Below are 17,008 nucleotides of genomic sequence, written 5' to 3' on the forward strand. Positions count from 1 at the left end.
TCCCTCTCGCTCCCTCCTCTCTCTCTCATCATCTCCTGCTCTCCTCTCTCTCCTTTCTCCCCTCCTTTCTCCCTCCCCTCTCTCTCCCTCTCTCTCCCTCTCTCTCCCTTCTCGCTCTCCTCCTCTTCTCTCTCCCTCTCCTCTCCTCCCTCTCATCCTCCCTCTCCCCTCTCCCTTCCCCTCTCTCTCCCTCCTCTCTTCCTCTCTCTCCCTCTCTCTCCTCTCTCCTCCCTCTCTCTCCCTCTCTCTCCCTCTCGCTCCTCTCTCTCCCGCTCTCTCCCTCTCTCTCCCTCTCTCTTCTTCCCTCTCTCTCCCTCTCTCTCCCTCTCCTATCCCTCCCTCTCTCCTCCTCTCTCTCCCTCTCTCTCCTTCTCCTCTCCTCTCTCTCCTTCTCCCTCCCTCTCTCTCCCTCCCTCTCTCTCCCCTCTCTCTCCCTCTCTCAACCCTACAAACAGGAATGAGAGAAAGTGAGCCTTTCCAAGAAACAAACACCAACGGGCAGAGGGGGGTGGACACTCTGAATGTGTGCATTTTTCTGTATTGATGACTATATTGTAGATGTATGTGTGTAAGCTCATTAATGTCCTGTACAGTACATGCTTGTCATCAGTAACAGTATGCATTAATATATGCTCAGTAGTCTGCTCCTGTTAACTAACTGTAGGATCAGCTTTCTCTGGAGAGCCTAATATGGGGATTGCGTGTGGCATGTTGTGGATTCGAGTGCTGGGCAGAAATATAGCAATCTAGGGGAGGTGGACATATAATGTGACTGCAGTATTCAAGCCAAAGGACACATGGAGCATAGCCAGGCCCACTCACTGGTCTCTCCTCTGGGCTCACACACACACACACACACACCACCCCGCCACTGTGGGGCTGCATTCAGACTCTCCTATCTGGACAGCATCTAGAAGACCCCCTCCCTCCCCAGACTGTGTTACTGTGTTAGTATAGGTCATCCTTGTGTAATTACTGTGTGACTGGTTGAACTGCAGCTCTCCTGGATAGTGCAGTTACATCAGTAGAGTGACCCGTGGCTGGAGAAGTCCATCAGACCATGGTGCTTATCAAGAGGCAACTTTGATCACTTTTACTTCAAGTGAGCTGTGGCGGGGTTGAGGGAGGGGGCGGGGGCGGTGGAGGAGGAAAGAATCAACTGTACCGACTGAAATCTCTCGTGTCATCTTATGCCTGAACTGAGCTCAGGCTAGTCCTCTCTGAGCCAGCTCCTCTTAATCTCTAGACTCTTAAAGTCCAGGCTGCAAAGAAGAGCTTTCTGGTACCCAGGCTCCTGCTCTGAGCCCTGTCTCTGCCTATGTCTCTATTCCTGTCTCAGTCCCTGTCTTTGCCTCTGTCCCCATTCCTGTCCCTGTCTCAGTCCGTGTCTCTGTCCCTGTCCTTGTCTCAGTCCCTGTCTCTTGTCCATGTCTCAGTCTGTGTCTCTTGTCTCTGTCCCTTGTTTCAGTCCCTGTCTCAGTCCGTGTCTCTGTCCCTGTCCTTGTCTCAGTCCCTGTCTCTTGTCCCTGTCTCAGTCCGTGTCTCTGTCCCTGTCTCTGTCCCTTGTCTCTGTCCCTGTCTCAGTTCGTGTCTCTGTCCCTGTCCTTATCTCAGTCCCTGTCTCTGTGGAGAAGCAGACTGTAGAGCTGCCAAATGGCTGCCCTGACTGAGTGAGTCAGTGAAGAGGGTTGGCAGTGGAGTCGCAGGTAATCCTCTCGCCCCCTTAACCCGTTTTAACACAGCCTCACCACTCCTCCTAGAGAAGGTGGAACGGGGAAGGGAAAAGAGTCAGGGACTGAGTGAATCTATTCTGTAAGACTGTATTATAATCACTGAGCTACACGGTTAACATTTGTATTAAGCCCCATGCAGCATCAAACAGATCTAACAGCAACAGTGTATAAGTCAATTACTGCTGTTAGCATTGGAGGAAGAAGGAGAGGTGACATGACACCAGCTATGGTGATGGCTAAACCAGACACTCCCCGACCCCTCTCCTCATCATAGGCCAGTGTGTATTTCCCTATGCTAATGCTGGGAGGGAGGGAGCGAGCGCGGTGTGTCATGGGGAATCAGACTGCCCGGTGCCGATGTTTCAAAGGTTAGAGAGTGTCCTCTCAGAGGGCCTGTGGGCTGCCAGGGGCGATGGAGATGGGAGCTGACAGGAGAGAACCAGAGTCCAGGTGAGGCTCCCCAGACCAGGCCGGAGGACACTGATACCTCACCATGGGAGACCCAGCTCATACACACACATAAACGAACACACACACATACACATACACAGACACACACACAGAGTCTTCCCAAGACCAACTCCAATCATTTCCCAGTCATTTCCCAAACCCTTCCAATGTAAGCCAGCCAGTTATGTGTGTTGTGTAACCAAGGTCATACTGTACAACAGCAAATCAAATTAAGAGAGTCAGTGCAACAAAGGAAGATACAAAACATAATAAAGGGGTCACTGTAAATAGTCTGGGTGGCTATTTGATCAACTGTTCAGCAGTCTTATGGCTTGGGGGTAGAAGCTGTTCAGGACCGCTTGCCGTACGGTAGCAGAGAGAACAGTCTATGACTTGGGTGGCTGGAGTCTTTGACCATTTTTAGGGCCTTACTCTGCCTGGTATAGAGGTCCTGGATGTCAGGAAGCTTGGCCCCAGTGATGTACTGGGCCGTACGCACTACCCTCTGTAGCACCTTTTGGTTGGATGCCATGCAGTTGCCAGCGGTGATGCTGCCAGTCAAGATGCTCTCAATGGTGCTGCTGTATAACATTTTGAGGATCTAAGGGCCCATGCCAAATCTTTTCAGTGTCCTTAGTGGGAAGAGATGTTGTCGTGCCCTCTTCACGGCTGTGTTTGTGTGTTTGGACCATGATAGGTCCTTAGTGATGTGGACACCGAGGAACTTGAAGCTCTTGAACCGCACCACTACAGCCCCATCGATGCAGCCCGCAATAAGTTCCTTTGTTTTGCCCACATTGAGGGAGAGGTTGTTGTCCTGGCGCCACACTGCCAGGTCCATGACCTCCTCCCTATAGGCTGTCTCATAGTTGTCGGTGATCCACCACCGTCGTGTCGTCGGCACACTTAAAGACGGTGTTGGAGTCGTGCACAGCATCCTTCCTGTTTCTCCCATTTCACATCCGATTTTAATTGGAGCAATTCCATTTACACTCTAAGCACACAGTGTAGTAGACAGTTGTTACTGTATGCGTTTCACTCCAATTATGAAATCAATTTTCTTCCTTGAAGTTGCTGTACAAGTGTTCCAGCACGATTACCAAAAAGAGCAGGAAACACGCCACTACATCATAGATACAGACCTGAACAAAGTAAGCCTGTTCAGTGGTTTCATGCAGGATTTTTGTACTATTGCGTCAGACTGTAAAAGTGAGTCAGCGTAGAGATTAAACCATTCATACATCATTTGACTGTTAATGATGTACTACCAAGAGGGGTTTGTGCTTGAGCAGGATAGAACAGAGGTCACAGTGCCTTTAGATGCACCATCGAATAAATGTTAGTTTCATAGCCGACGTAGGCTGACAGCAATTATATTATATTAGTATTAGCAATAACACCTATGGATAGGGAGCGACACATTTCCTCAAATAAACTCAGCAAAAAAACAAATGTCCTCTCACTGTCAACTGTGTTTATTTTCAGCAAACTTAACATGTGTAAATATTTGTATGAACATAACAAGATTCAACAACTGAGACAAACTGAACAAGTTCCACAGACATGTGACTAACAGAAATTGAATAATATGTCCCTGAACAAAGGGGGGGTCAAAATCAAAAGTAACAGTCATTATCTGCTGTGGTCACCAGCTGCATTAAGTACTACAGTGCATCTCCTCATGGACTGCACCAGATTTACCAGTTCTTGCTGTGAGATGTTACCCCACTCTTCCACCAAGGCACCTTGAGTTCCCAGACATTTCTGGGGGGAATGGCCCTAGCCCTCACCCTCCGATCCAACAGGTCCCAGACGTGCTCAATGGGATTGAGATCCGGGCTCCTCGCTGGCCATGGCAGAACACTGACATTCCTGTCTTGCAGGATATCACACACAGAACGAGCAGTATGGCTGGTGGCATTGTCATGCTGGAGGGTCATGTCAGGATGAGCCTGCAGGAAGGTTATCACATGAGGGAGGAGGATGTCTTCCCTGTAACGCACAGCGTTGAGATTGCCTGCAATGACAACAAGCTCAGTCCGATGATGCTGTGACACACTGTCCCAGACCATGATGGACCCTCCACCTCCAAATCGATCCCGCTCCAGAGTACAGGCCTCGGTGTAACGCTCATTCCTTCGACGATAAACGCAAATCCGACCATTACCCCTGGTGAGACAAAACCACGACTCGTCAGTGAAGAGCACTTTTTGCCAGTCCTGTCTGGTCCAGCGATGGTGGGTTTGTGCCCATAGGCAAACTTGTTGCCGGTGATGTCTGGTGAGGACCTGCCTTACAACAGGCCTACAAGCCCTCAGTCCAGCCTCTCTCAGCTTATTTGTACAGTCTGAGCACTGATGGAGGGATTGTGCGCTCCTGGTGTAACTCGGGCAGTTGTTGTTGCCATCCTGTACCTGTCCCGCAAGTGTGATGTTCGGATGTACCGATCCTGTGCAGGTGTTGTTACACGTGGTCTGCCACTACGAGGACGATCAGCTTTTTTTTTTGCTGAGTTTATGACTGTTGTCCATGTATAATGACTCATCTTTAGTTTTGACATGGATCCAACTCAGTGTTCCTCTGTCAGGGTCGCAGGGTTTGTCCCTCCATTCATCCCTGGTTCTCCAGGATTGAGTGTTAATCTCTCATTGTTTAGCTTTGAGCTCTAGCTGCTACTCATTGCTCCATGCTGGGTCTTCTACAGTAAAAGTTCAGGTACCAGTGCTAAGAGTCTGGGCTTTACATCCTCTTCTCTTAAGACAGGCAGATAAGGCCGGAAGAAAGGCTCTGCAGCTCAGTGTCTCATCTCAGCAGTGCTGGTTTCAGCCAGAAAGCCACGAGGCAAAAGGATTTAATACAGCCAGGCAGGGCAGGACGCTCCTCTCCAGAGGGGATTACTGGGAGCAGAGCAGGCCTGCAGAAAACAGACCCCCAACACAGGCCCGAGCCAGAGCTGACCTGGGAGCACACACAAACACACAAATGGGGTTACCCAGCAGCACAGACACACACAACTCCCCCTCACACACACACACACACACACACACACACACACACACACACACACACACAGGATGAGCTGCACATGTTGTTTTTCATTAGGGCAGACATGGTCAGGGACAAGGAGGCTTTGGCTGGCTGGGTATCTGGCTGCACTAGAGAGAAGGCAGAAGCCCTCATCCTCTCTAACCCGCCATGCACTGTACAATACACAGAGAGGCAGTATGAGAGGGGAGGAGAGCGAGAGAGAGAAACAGATTAGTGAGACGTGAGATTCAAAGTGATATGATGGAAGAGGGATTCCTAGTAAATGTTACATAGGGAGCAGGAAAAAGGAAGTTAATTTTGCACCAACTGAGAATTGAAAAGGAGAGTGTGGCGTTGGAAAAGGCTTTTTCTGAGAAAGACTAAGTGTTATCGTGGGATTGGGACTGAGAGTTGGAGAGTAGATGAAAGTGAGAGTTGGAGAGTGGCCCACAAGTGTGATGTGTATGATTGTGACAGAAAAGCACATGGCACGCATACTGTAAATTCACACACACACACACTCACACACAAACAACACACACACCCGCGGCAGGCACACGGCATAGGGGTGCTGTTGATGCCAGAGCTCCACTGCATGGCTGACTGTTAAATGGAACATTATTCTCCTGATCTGGCATGACAGAGGAGGTCTAGCAGACCTTTAAGCTTTGAAAATGGCATTTAGTGCTTCAGCTGTGGATTACAGAAAATTCTCATTTGTAATGCTAAAAAGGAGAGGGAAAAAAGAGTTCAACACAGAATCCCTGGTCCTGGAGGGCCGCAGGCACTTCATGTTTTTCACCTGGAAGACCAAGTGTGTTGAATTTAGGCATTCACTGAATTGATCAATTCGCTCAGTTGGTCAGGTGTGGTGCCTAGTTGGAACCTGCGGCCCTCCAGGAACATGGTTGCCAACCCCTGGTTCAGCGGTTCACGTGTTTGTTCCCCATCTTCGTCATCATAAACGGTAAGTGGGACAATAGTGATATTTATCTATTTTTTCCCAGCAGCGTGTTCTAATCCCTTCAGGTCTAGTTCACACATGAGAGAACTCAGTCGGGGTGATACATGTCATAGGAAACATTAAGTCTTAATAGTTCTGTCAGCCTTCACAGAGATTCCCCTGACGTGTGATAAGAAGTGGGCCAACGTTGGCATAGCATCAGCCCTACACGACAACAGGATCTCTACCTTGACCGTAGTGAACACGTCATCCTGCCGTGTCGACGTTCCTCTCTTCCTGTGTCCTGTGCAGAGATCTGTCTGTTGACGCGGGGTAGAAGAACAGCCAGCGTCAGAGCAGACACCTACTGCCGTCTGTACTCTCTGTCTGTGGACAACTTCAACGAGGTCCTGGAAGAGTACCCCATGATGAGACGGGCCTTCGAGACCGTGGCTCTGGACCGGCTGGACCGCATAGGTAAGAGACTACATAGCACAACATGACTTTCAACTCCATATGTGTCACTGTAATTGAGCTGATCGTTACAGCCAATCATCCGCCTCTCCATTGTCAAGTATGAATGTGTTCAAAGATGTGTTACACTCCCCAGGTAGCACTCTGTACTAGATTGCCACTGGTTAAAATCCCAGATGGAACAAATGAAACGTGATGTTGAAGTAAATGGATATGGATTGGCTGAGTAAATTACAAAGTGAGTCAGCTGCCAGTCACTGTACTGTACATGGAGGTGTCTGTCCCAGAATCAAACACAGATTTGCCACAGCTGAGGAATCCTCTGGAGGGGAGCTGTTTCCAGCTAAGTGAGCAGCCAGCGAAGAGGAGAGGAGGCCGTGCAGTCAGTGTTTTTGTATGTTAGTGACCTGCTTAGGGCCAGTTGGACCAGTAGGCCAGGCAAACAGATGTGTCATATTAGCTCAGATGTCTCCACCCCTCCCACGCTGGCCTCCACACATCTGGCACCATGGGCCCTGGCTGCCAGGGAGGAGGGACGGATGGGCACCACAGAGAGAGGAGAGGAGACAACTCTCTCTATTCTACAGGATATTGTTTTATCATCTCATGTGATAATCTCTCCAGGCAGGGAGAGTGATGTAAGTTAAAGAGAGGAAAACCCCATGGTGGTGGTGAGGAACTCACTATATATAGCTCACCTAGTTGACCTGGTGAAAAGTAGTGTATTTAGTTTGGTTAGTAGAATTATATAATATTATATATTATATAGAATTTACATAACAGACAGTGACAGATAGAATGTCCGATGCTAACAGTAAGAGAATGGATCATCTCACATCTGTTGTATTGGCCCTGAAGAACAGGGGAGGTAGGTGTTTGGATACAGTAGTTAAGTACATAAAATACTGGTTATTTTCATTCTAGCACCACTTCAGTGACGTGTACACTGATATGACACTTCATTCAGTTCTCAGCCAGCCCAGACAAATAAAAGATTCACAATCAATGTCAGCACGCCTCGATCATAACTGAACTATCTCTGGATGCTTCATTACGGCCCTGGGTATGTCTCTAATGAAATGTTGAACAATGGCTGCAGGCAAGGGGCTCTTTGGTGAAAATGGCTGCTTTGAAGCGATGAGGGAAAGCCTCCTGCCTCCGATATCAACCTCTCCTGGTCCTGATGCCTGATGCCTTTGTGTCTGCATGTTGTGAATAGATGGTGTTCACCTTTCCCCAGCCCTCCTGCATAATGAAGTCATTCACACCGCGATGCCCTACTAATTAATTACTGTCTTAATGGACCCTGTGCAATCGGATCAGAGCTGGGCCTGCTACGGCGGCGTGCGAGCGGCGTCGGGGTCAGGGCGGACCGAGAGACAGCCCCCAGCACTGCTCCCTCTAATCGCCAGCCTCTCATATCTGAAATGGAGAGAGATTGATCTGAGCCTAATTGCATTGACAGTAGCGAGCTGAGCGTGCGGGTACTGTACGATTTCAATCGCACCACATAGCACCAGCTTTTCAGGATTAGTCCTTTAGAACAAACAATGAATTAACCCTGTCACTGCTGGCATGTCCACCCAAGACAGATAGGGCCAGAGTTGAATTCAACTTTTTGTTACTTAGCTTGTCTTGTCACAGAGAGCTATTTCAGGCCATCCCCATCCTGTCTCTGTAATCTGGTGAGTGGCTGACCCCTGACCCCTCCACCACTGGCCATGGAGCTCTGGCCATCCAATGACAGCGGAGGACCACTGCCCTACACTGTGAAATCACTGACGTTAGTGTGAACACTGACCAGCCCCTCATTCTTTCCATATCAGTCAGCCATGTCCCCGTTCAGAGCCGTGTTTCATCTGCATTCACTTTGCCTCTTATCTACGGCTCCACAGTAAGAGCTAGTCAAACAAACAAACACACACACAGTCTGCTGGAACTATCATGCTTCCTCTGTGTTATACTCCTTGGTAGGCTACGTCCCCATCCCCCTCTCTCTCTCCGTCTCCCTCCTCCACATTTCAGACAGGGTTTCTCTTTTCTAGCTCTGTCCTTGTGCTCGGTGCTGTTAGGGAGAAGTGCTTCAGAATGCAGCGACCGTGTGACATAGGAATCAAAGAGGAGTCTGGGAGTAGGCTGATCACAGCCATTCTGACGCCCTTTAATAGTCAATGTGCAGCCTAGGGGCTAAAACTCAGTAACACTCAGTGGCCTTTGTTGGCAAATGTGTTGCTTGTTCACAGGATCAGGGGTGATTATGATGTAGCTGGTTATTGTGCAGTAGGGCCAGTCAGTGTGTGGCTAACTGTATAGTGTAAAAATGTCTCTCTAAATCAGATGCAATTCCAGAGTGTTTAACTAACTAACTGGACGATCCAGCTAATTGTACTGTTTCTGTCTGTCTGTCTGTCTGTCTGTCTGTCTGTCTGTCTGTCTGTCTGTCTGTCTGTCTGTCTGTCTGTCTGTCTGTCTGTCTGTCTGTCTGTCTGTCTGTCTGTCTGTCTGTCTGTCTGTCTGTCTGGTCCCTCCCTCTGTCTGCCTGTCTGTCTGTCTGTCTCACAGGGAAGAAGAACTCCCTCCTGCAGCACAAGGTGCAGCACGACCTGAGCTCCGGCGTTCTCAACTACCAGGAGAACGAGATCATCCAGCAGATTGTGCAGCATGACAGAGACATGGCCACCTGCGCCCACCTCCTCCAGAACATTCCTCCACCTCAGCCCCCGTCTCCGGGGCACACCCCCGTCATCTGGGCTCCCCTCATCCAGGCACCCCTGCAGGCTGCTGCCGCCACCACCTCTGTTGCCATCGCCTTGACGCACCACCCCCACCTCCCACACCTCCCCGCCGCGCTCTTCCGCCCACCGGTCACGGTCCTGGGCTCCAGGAACCTCCAGGACCCTCCCCCCGGCCGGCTGAAGAAGTTCCACACGTCAGCGCCCACCTCCTCCATTGGACCTGACTCCCCCTCCAGCACTCCATCTAAACTGCACTGCTCTGGGATGGACACAGCCCTGCTGGCCTCCTTCCGGGCCCACCACACGACTCAGGGGTCAGGGGCAGCCAGCTCCAGTCAGCAGGCGTCCAGCAGCAGTGGAACCCAGCCTGGGCCTACCGGGGCCTTTCCCTTTGGACCTTTCTCCTCCTCCGGGGGCTCTCCCTCCCACAGCACGGCACAGAGCACGGCCCAGCTCCACTCACAGCCCCAGACGCAGCAGCCATTCCGCTGCACCACCCCGCCTCTCGCTGCCCTCTTCCAGCAGGGAGTCATGGAGGGAGCCGTGGGGACAGGGATGGGTGGAGCAGCAGGGGGAGCTACAGGTTGGTCGTCAGGAGGCACTACCGGAGGTGAAATAGGAGGGGTTGCTGAGGGGGCCACGGGTGGGACAATAAGAAGGGCCACTGGTTGGGGTAGACGTGGGTCTATAGAAGGATATACTACTGGAGTACATATAGGAGGAGCCACTGGGGGATACTCAGGAGGGGCTAGTGGTGGGCACATTAGAGGAACTAGTGGAGGACATATAGGAGCTACTGGTGGAGCAATGGGAGGGCATATAGGAGGGGCAATGGGAGGGGCTACAGGTGGAATGACAATTGGAGTTCTGGGTACCTCTAGTTCTGGTTGTAGTATCAGCCCCCAGTCCACTGGTTCATCCGGCAACATTAACCCCTGTCAGCTGCTCCACAGCCAGCTGCCCCCCAAGCCTCCACAGGTGGGCTCCCTGCAGCAGTTTGCAGGCGGGGGTAGGACTCCTAGTGGGTTCTACCACCTCCCCCCTCCAGGCTCCCCATCCTCCTCCTCCACCCAGCAGGCCCCAGAGGGCTCCCCTTCTCCCCTGGCCCAGTTCAGCCTGGCAGGCCTCCAGTCTGGCCTGGTCCCTCAGCTGTCCCTGGAGAGGTCTGCCCTGGCCTCGTTGGCCCAGTACGGCTCAGCTAACGGCTCGCCCTGCTACACCCCCCTGGGGCCTAGCCCCACGGTCCAAAGCCCAGTCACAGGAAGGACTTTCCACTACAGTGACTCGTCCAGTGCCACAGGGTCCCACAGCTCTCTGCTCATGCCCCAGACCTCCCTCCCCAGCCAGCAGCAAGCAGCCGGCAGTGAGTCTCTGCTGGGGCTGGGCAGCTTCTCTGAGGATATGAAACTATTGTCCTGTTCTAACATCTCCCTGCCCCAGGTTGTGACCCAGGCCATGGGATACTCCTCCCTCCCACGCTCCTCACCCCCTCGCACCTCGCCCCCACGCTCCTCACCCCCTCGCACCTCACCCCCATGCTCCTCCATGGAGCCAGGATACTGCTTCTCCTCGCCCTACACCTCCCCCATCCTAGTTCCAAAACCCTGTAGCTCGGTGCCAGGGCACATGACTCCTCCTGTCCCTGCCCAGATGTCTCCAGGACACCTGCAGCACCAGACTCAGTCCCCCGTGGCCTCCCCGGCCCTGCCGCCACGGAAAGGCTCGGCAGCCCACTCTGAACTAGAACCTGTCCGCTCCAAACTAACCTCCAATTTGTGAGGTTTGATCACACCCTCCCTGGACTAGTACACAAACAATCTTCCTGTATGATGTCATTCTCTTCTAGGTTTCACTGTGTTCTAATCGTTATCATTTCCACCATCTTAATATTACTGTGATTTAAAAGATGATGCTTAACCAGGTAACTTCGAGCTCCCTAGACAACTACCCTTTCTTTGTTTTTGTTTTGTTTCTCCCTTTTTTATTCATACGTATATACATAGAAATATATTTAAAAGATATGCTAATCAAGGGACAGGAGGGTGTGAACAGAAAATGATATCCATTTAAGAGATGGTCATTTCTTTGTTTCTATCTATGCCAAATTCATATTATGGGGTTTGGTTTGATGGTTAGATGGACAACACAATAGTACTTTTTTGCAGGAACCTATGCACTAATACCTGCATGTATAGATGCTTTTTTGTGTGTTTTAAAAGAACAGAATCAACCTTTTCAGTGGAAAATACATGCTTCAATAAGAGCAGACTGACTTATTTTTTCATCCCATACAGGATCACATATTGTTGATCCTTAATCATCTATTATCGATTAGATTACTTATTTATCCACTGTATAGACTTTACAAAACCTTCCGAGGTGGAGAAGAGATTTTAGGAAACCAAAATGACTTTCCTCTGGGGTGATCAATCTGCCTCCTCTTTGGCCTGTGTGTCATTGTTGTATTGTCGTAATATTGGGGGGTGTTGAGTGGGCTACAGGCCCTCCATCCCTGTAGTGAGACAGACATCAATTATGATGTGTTAGTGATAGGCTTCCTGCAGTGTCCTCAACCCTGTCCTAACAAATTCACTTTGTCTTCCAAGCTCATCATGCCGCAAATGTTTTGGATGGACAAGGACAAGTTGAGCCCTGCAATCTGTATGCTAGTGGACAGAGTGTATGCATTTATGTGTGTGTGATAGTGACTGAGTGTGAGTGTGTGTTTGAGTGTGTGGCTGTGTGTTTAAGAGAGATAGAGAAAGAGAGGGAGAGGAGTCTAATGCAAGGCAAGAGCTTGCCAGACTAACCAAGGGGGGTTTTGCCTTTTCACAAAACTAGGACTACCATCCCTGCTTGTGTGTGGAGTTGTGTACCTTCAGGACCCTTCAATCTCTCAATGCTAGAAAAGACTACACTCACTAGTGCTCTCAGAGCCATCAATCACACATAGTTCTGTCAGATAATGTAGCAAACACACAGGAAATAGACCATTTGGACATAAGCAATTACGTTTGTTATTGTAATGATATCAGATACCTGTTGAAGTGCTGCTTGACAGAAAAGATCTTACCACTCCACATTACTACCCACAGCTGCTGTACGGTCAACGTAGACATTCTCCCACATTGAATGCCAGTGTTGAGTTGAACATGTTGAATGTATGTACATTTCATTTATTTTTGTTTAGAATAAATATGGGTTATGCAGTTTTACATCAAGGAGTGACAGACAGAAAGACGGGATATCATTTTTTTTCTTTTTTCATGACAGAATAGAAATGGTAGATGTGGACAATTTCATAGTCCTGTATGTTAAGCTTAATCCCAGCGGACAAGAATGGTTGAAATGACATAATTCCAGATAACCTGACTTCATTCCATCCAGATAACCTGACGTCATTCCATCCAGATAACCTGACGTCATTCCATCCAGATAACACGACGTCATTCCATCCAGATAACCTGACTTCATTCCATCCAGATAACCTGACGTCATTCCATCCAGATAACCTGACGTCATTCCATCCAGATAACCTGACGTCATTCCATCCAGATAACCTGACGTCATTCCATCCAGATAACCTGACGTCATTCCATCCAGATAACCTGACTTCATTCCATCCAGATAACCTGACGTCATTCCATCCAGATAACCTGACGTCATTCCATCCAGATAACCTGACTTCATTCCATCCAGATAACCTGACTTCATTCCATCCAGATAACCTGACGTCATTCCATCCAGATAACCTGACGTCATTCCATCCAGATAACCTGACGTCATTCCATCCAGATAACCTGACTTCATTCCATCCAGATAACCTGACGTCATTCCATCCAGATAACCTGACGTCATTCCATCCAGATAACCTGACGTCATTCCATCCAGATAACACAACGTCATTCCATCCAGATAACCTGATTTCATTCCATCCAGATAACCTGACTTCATTCCATCCAGATAACCTGACGTCATTCCATCCAGATAACCTGACGTCATTCCATCCAGATAACCTGACGACATTCCATCCAGATAACCTGACGTCATTCCATCCAGATAACCTGACGTCATTCCATCCAGATAACCTGACGTCATTCCATCCAGATAACCTGACGTCATTCCATCCAGATAACCTGACTTCATTCCATCCAGATAACCTGACTTCATTCCATCCAGATAACCTGACTTCATTCCATCCAGATAACCTGACTTCATTCCATCCAGATAACCTGACGTCATTCCATCCAGATAACCTGACGTCATTCCATCCAGATAACCTGACGTCATTCCATCCAGATAACCTGACGTCATTCCATCCAGATAACCTGACGTCATTCCATCCAGATAACCTGACGTCATTCCATCCAGATAACACGATGTCATTTCAACCAGATAACATGACGTCATTTCAACCAGATAACATGACGTCATTTCAAGCAGATAACATGATGTAATTTCAACCAACCAGCTGTATGCCTGGCTGTATGTTCTGTATAGATAGGTAGCAGTAATCACCTCTGCCTCTCTCCACAGCCCATCATAAGGAGCAGCATGTTACCCTGGGTTCAGACAGCTTTGTCCATCTCTATCTCAGTCACACCACTCAGCCACAACACTCTTTTTTAACACAGCCCCTGACCTCTGACACGTGTTGACAGAAGTGCACATTGACCACACTAGTCTCTCATTACTACCTCCCTCAGCAGACCTGTAACAAGGGCTAATCACACACACACACAGGAACGCATGCACACGGATATGCACACACCCATGCACATGCATACACACACACAAGCCATGGCAGTCTCCCAGTGCAAATTGCAGTGCTGAATTGAATTAATTTGAACAGGACAGTAAGATTTCTATTGATTAAAAGGGCTTTTAAAAGGAGTTCTGTTCTCCCATTGGAGTGATTGCAGATCTAAAGTATTGGTTTTAAATCGTCTCTCTTTCTCTCTCTCCCTCTGTTGTTGTTGTTTTACACCTGGTCTTCATCTGCAGCGAGGCACTATCTATCTAGAAAGCTCTGAAATATTTATTCACTATCGGTGTCTGTCTGACATGTGGCACCTGCCTCTCTGATGGTGGGAAGCCCACAGACATCACCTCAGACAGGGAGAGAAGGAGGGAGGGAGGGAGGCGTTTATTCTCCCAGATAGAACACTCAGCAGCGTGATTGGCTGGACACAGGGAGGGAACAGGGAAGTGATCAGCTCCAACAGAGGAATATTCATGTCTGTAGTGTGTACAGTGCAATCGTTAAAGACTGTGACTGCTGGAGCTGCTAAAACACGAAGCCAATAGACTGCCGTGGCTGTTTCACATCTGAAAAAAAAAAAAAAGAACCTCAACCGGTTTGTTTATTTTCCACAATATGACCTCATTAAGTCTGAGTTGGGAAATGTGACTACTTTGGATCGGGGTTGAGGGAGCTAGTGGTTGAGACAGAGGAGTAAATGTGAGGAGACGCTGATAGATTGAAGGAATGACGTGGTTGGACAGACGGACTGGGCGCTGACAGGTAGACAGGCAGCCCATGGGGTTCGCAGGCTGACGAGCTGCTTGTTTTCTGGGGGACGTCGAAGGCATGTCACCCTTGCCTTATGATTGTTCCGGAGCGCTCATGGAGGTTCATGGGAGGCAGGAGGATATTGATTTGTGGGTATTTGAGGCAGCTTTTGGGTGTTGCTGAGGTAACGGTGTGTGTGCCTGTGCATTTGTACATGTGCGTGTGTGTCTGTAGGAGAGATCTCATTCCAGCGTGTTCAGCCCAGCGCCAGGGTCGATGTCTGGGAGTGGTCGGTGTCTGAAGATGGGTGGGCAGGGGAGGCACAGGTCATGGCTTAAAGAGAGATAGGCACAAGACAGTGATCGATTAGCTGGGTCTGGACCTGACCTGGAAGACCTGGGCCATTATCACAGATAAGGAGGTGCATAGTGTGTCAATCATTCCAATCTGCCGCTGTCATTCAGGGAGCTGTCTTTGTCCCGTCTGAATGTACATGTCTCTCACCTAGGCCCCACCTCCCTAACACTGAACTGTCTGGTCTTCCTTTGACGCTATTTATTCTTCAAGTGGATTATGTTGTCTTTGGCCATGTCTACACTTGACACTTACATGTGACTTCTGCTATCAGAATAGGAAGATCGCATTGAAAAGACTGGTCTAGATGCACAAAAGTCCCATTGTGGCTTGGTTGTGTTCAGATCTGGCTGACCACTTCAGGAGGGAGTCAGGGATGCATTATGTGCAGATTTCTCCTCAGTCTGGACACAATCAGGCTACCGAAAGTGCATGCAGGGAGCGACGTCATCAGCACTCTGCCCACAAGTCCCCAGAAAACTGTGTTTTGGGTGCGAGAGGCCCCTTTTCATAATAATGTTGGAGGAAATACAATACCGGTCAAAGGTTTTAGAACACCTTCTCATTCCAGGGTTTTTCTTTATTTTTACCGTGTTCTACATAGTAGAATAATAGTGAAGACATCAAAACTACGAAAAAACACATATGGAATCATGTAGTAACCAAAAAAGTGTTAAACAAATCAAAATATATTATATATTTGAGATTCTTCAAATAGACACCCTTTGCCTTGATTTGCTTTACTCACGCTTGGCATTCTCTCAACCAGCTTCATGAGGTAGTCACCTGGAATGCATTTCAATTAACAGGTGTGCCTTGCTAAAAGTTAATCTGTGGAATTTCTTTCCTTCTTAATGCGTTGTAGCCAGTTGTGTTGTGACATGGTGTGTGTGTGTGTGTGGGGGGGGGGGGGGGGATAGCCCTATTTGCTGACAGACCAAGTCCATACAATGGCAAGAGCAGATCAAATTAGCAAAGACAAACGGCAGTCCATAATTACTTTAAGACATGAAGGTCAGTCAAGATTGAACATTTCAAGAACTTTCCAAGTTTCTTCAAAGTTTCTTCAAGTTCTTTACCAGCCTCAGAAATTGCAGCCCAAATACATGCTTCACAGAGTTCAAGTAACACACATCTCAACATCAACTGTTCAGAGGAGACTGTGTGAATCAGGCCTTCATGGTCGAATTACTGCAAAGAAACCACTACTAAAGGACCCCGATAAGAAGAAGAGACTTGCTTGGGCCAAGAAACACGAGCAATGGACATTAGATCGGTGGAAATTTGTCCTTTGGTCTGGAGTCAAAATGTGAGATTTCTGGTTCAAACCGCATTGTCTTTGTGAGACGCAGTGTGGGCGAATGGATGATCTCCGCATGTGTATTTCCCACCGTAAAGCATGGAGGAGGTGTTATGGTGTGGGGGTGCTTTGCTGGTGACACTGTCTGTCAGGCACTCTTACCCAGCATGGCTACCATAGCGTTCTGCAGCGATACGCCATCCCATCTGGTTTGCACTTAGTGGGACTATCATTTGTTTTTCAACAGGACAATGACCCAACACGCCTCCAGACTGTGTAAGGGCTATTTTACCAAGAAGGAGAGTGATGGAGTGCTGCATCAGATGACCTGGCCTCCACAATCCCCCGACCAAATTGAGAGGGTTTGGGATGAGTTGGACCGGAGAGTGAAGGAAAAGCAACCAACAAATGCTCAGCATATGTGGGAACTCCTTCAAGACTGTTGTAAAAGCATTCCAGGTGAAGCTGGTTGAGAGAATG

General features: G+C 48.9%; 1 protein-coding gene across 1 annotated transcript in view; it reads left to right on the forward strand.

The window, feature by feature from the left end:
* LOC116374867 (potassium/sodium hyperpolarization-activated cyclic nucleotide-gated channel 4) overlaps positions 1–14,695 on the forward strand; it is an 81,702-nt gene extending 67,007 nt beyond the window's left edge. The window contains 2 exon segments of the mRNA XM_031830827.1: positions 6,466–6,630; positions 9,190–14,695. Coding sequence (XP_031686687.1) covers positions 6,466–6,630; positions 9,190–11,141 — 2,117 coding nt within the window. The 3' untranslated portion in view covers positions 11,142–14,695.
* The last annotated feature ends 2,313 nt before the right edge of the window (positions 14,696–17,008 follow it).

Source organism: Oncorhynchus kisutch, linkage group LG8 (assembly GCF_002021735.2).
Source record: "Oncorhynchus kisutch isolate 150728-3 linkage group LG8, Okis_V2, whole genome shotgun sequence".
Lineage (NCBI taxonomy): Eukaryota > Metazoa > Chordata > Actinopteri > Salmoniformes > Salmonidae > Oncorhynchus > Oncorhynchus kisutch.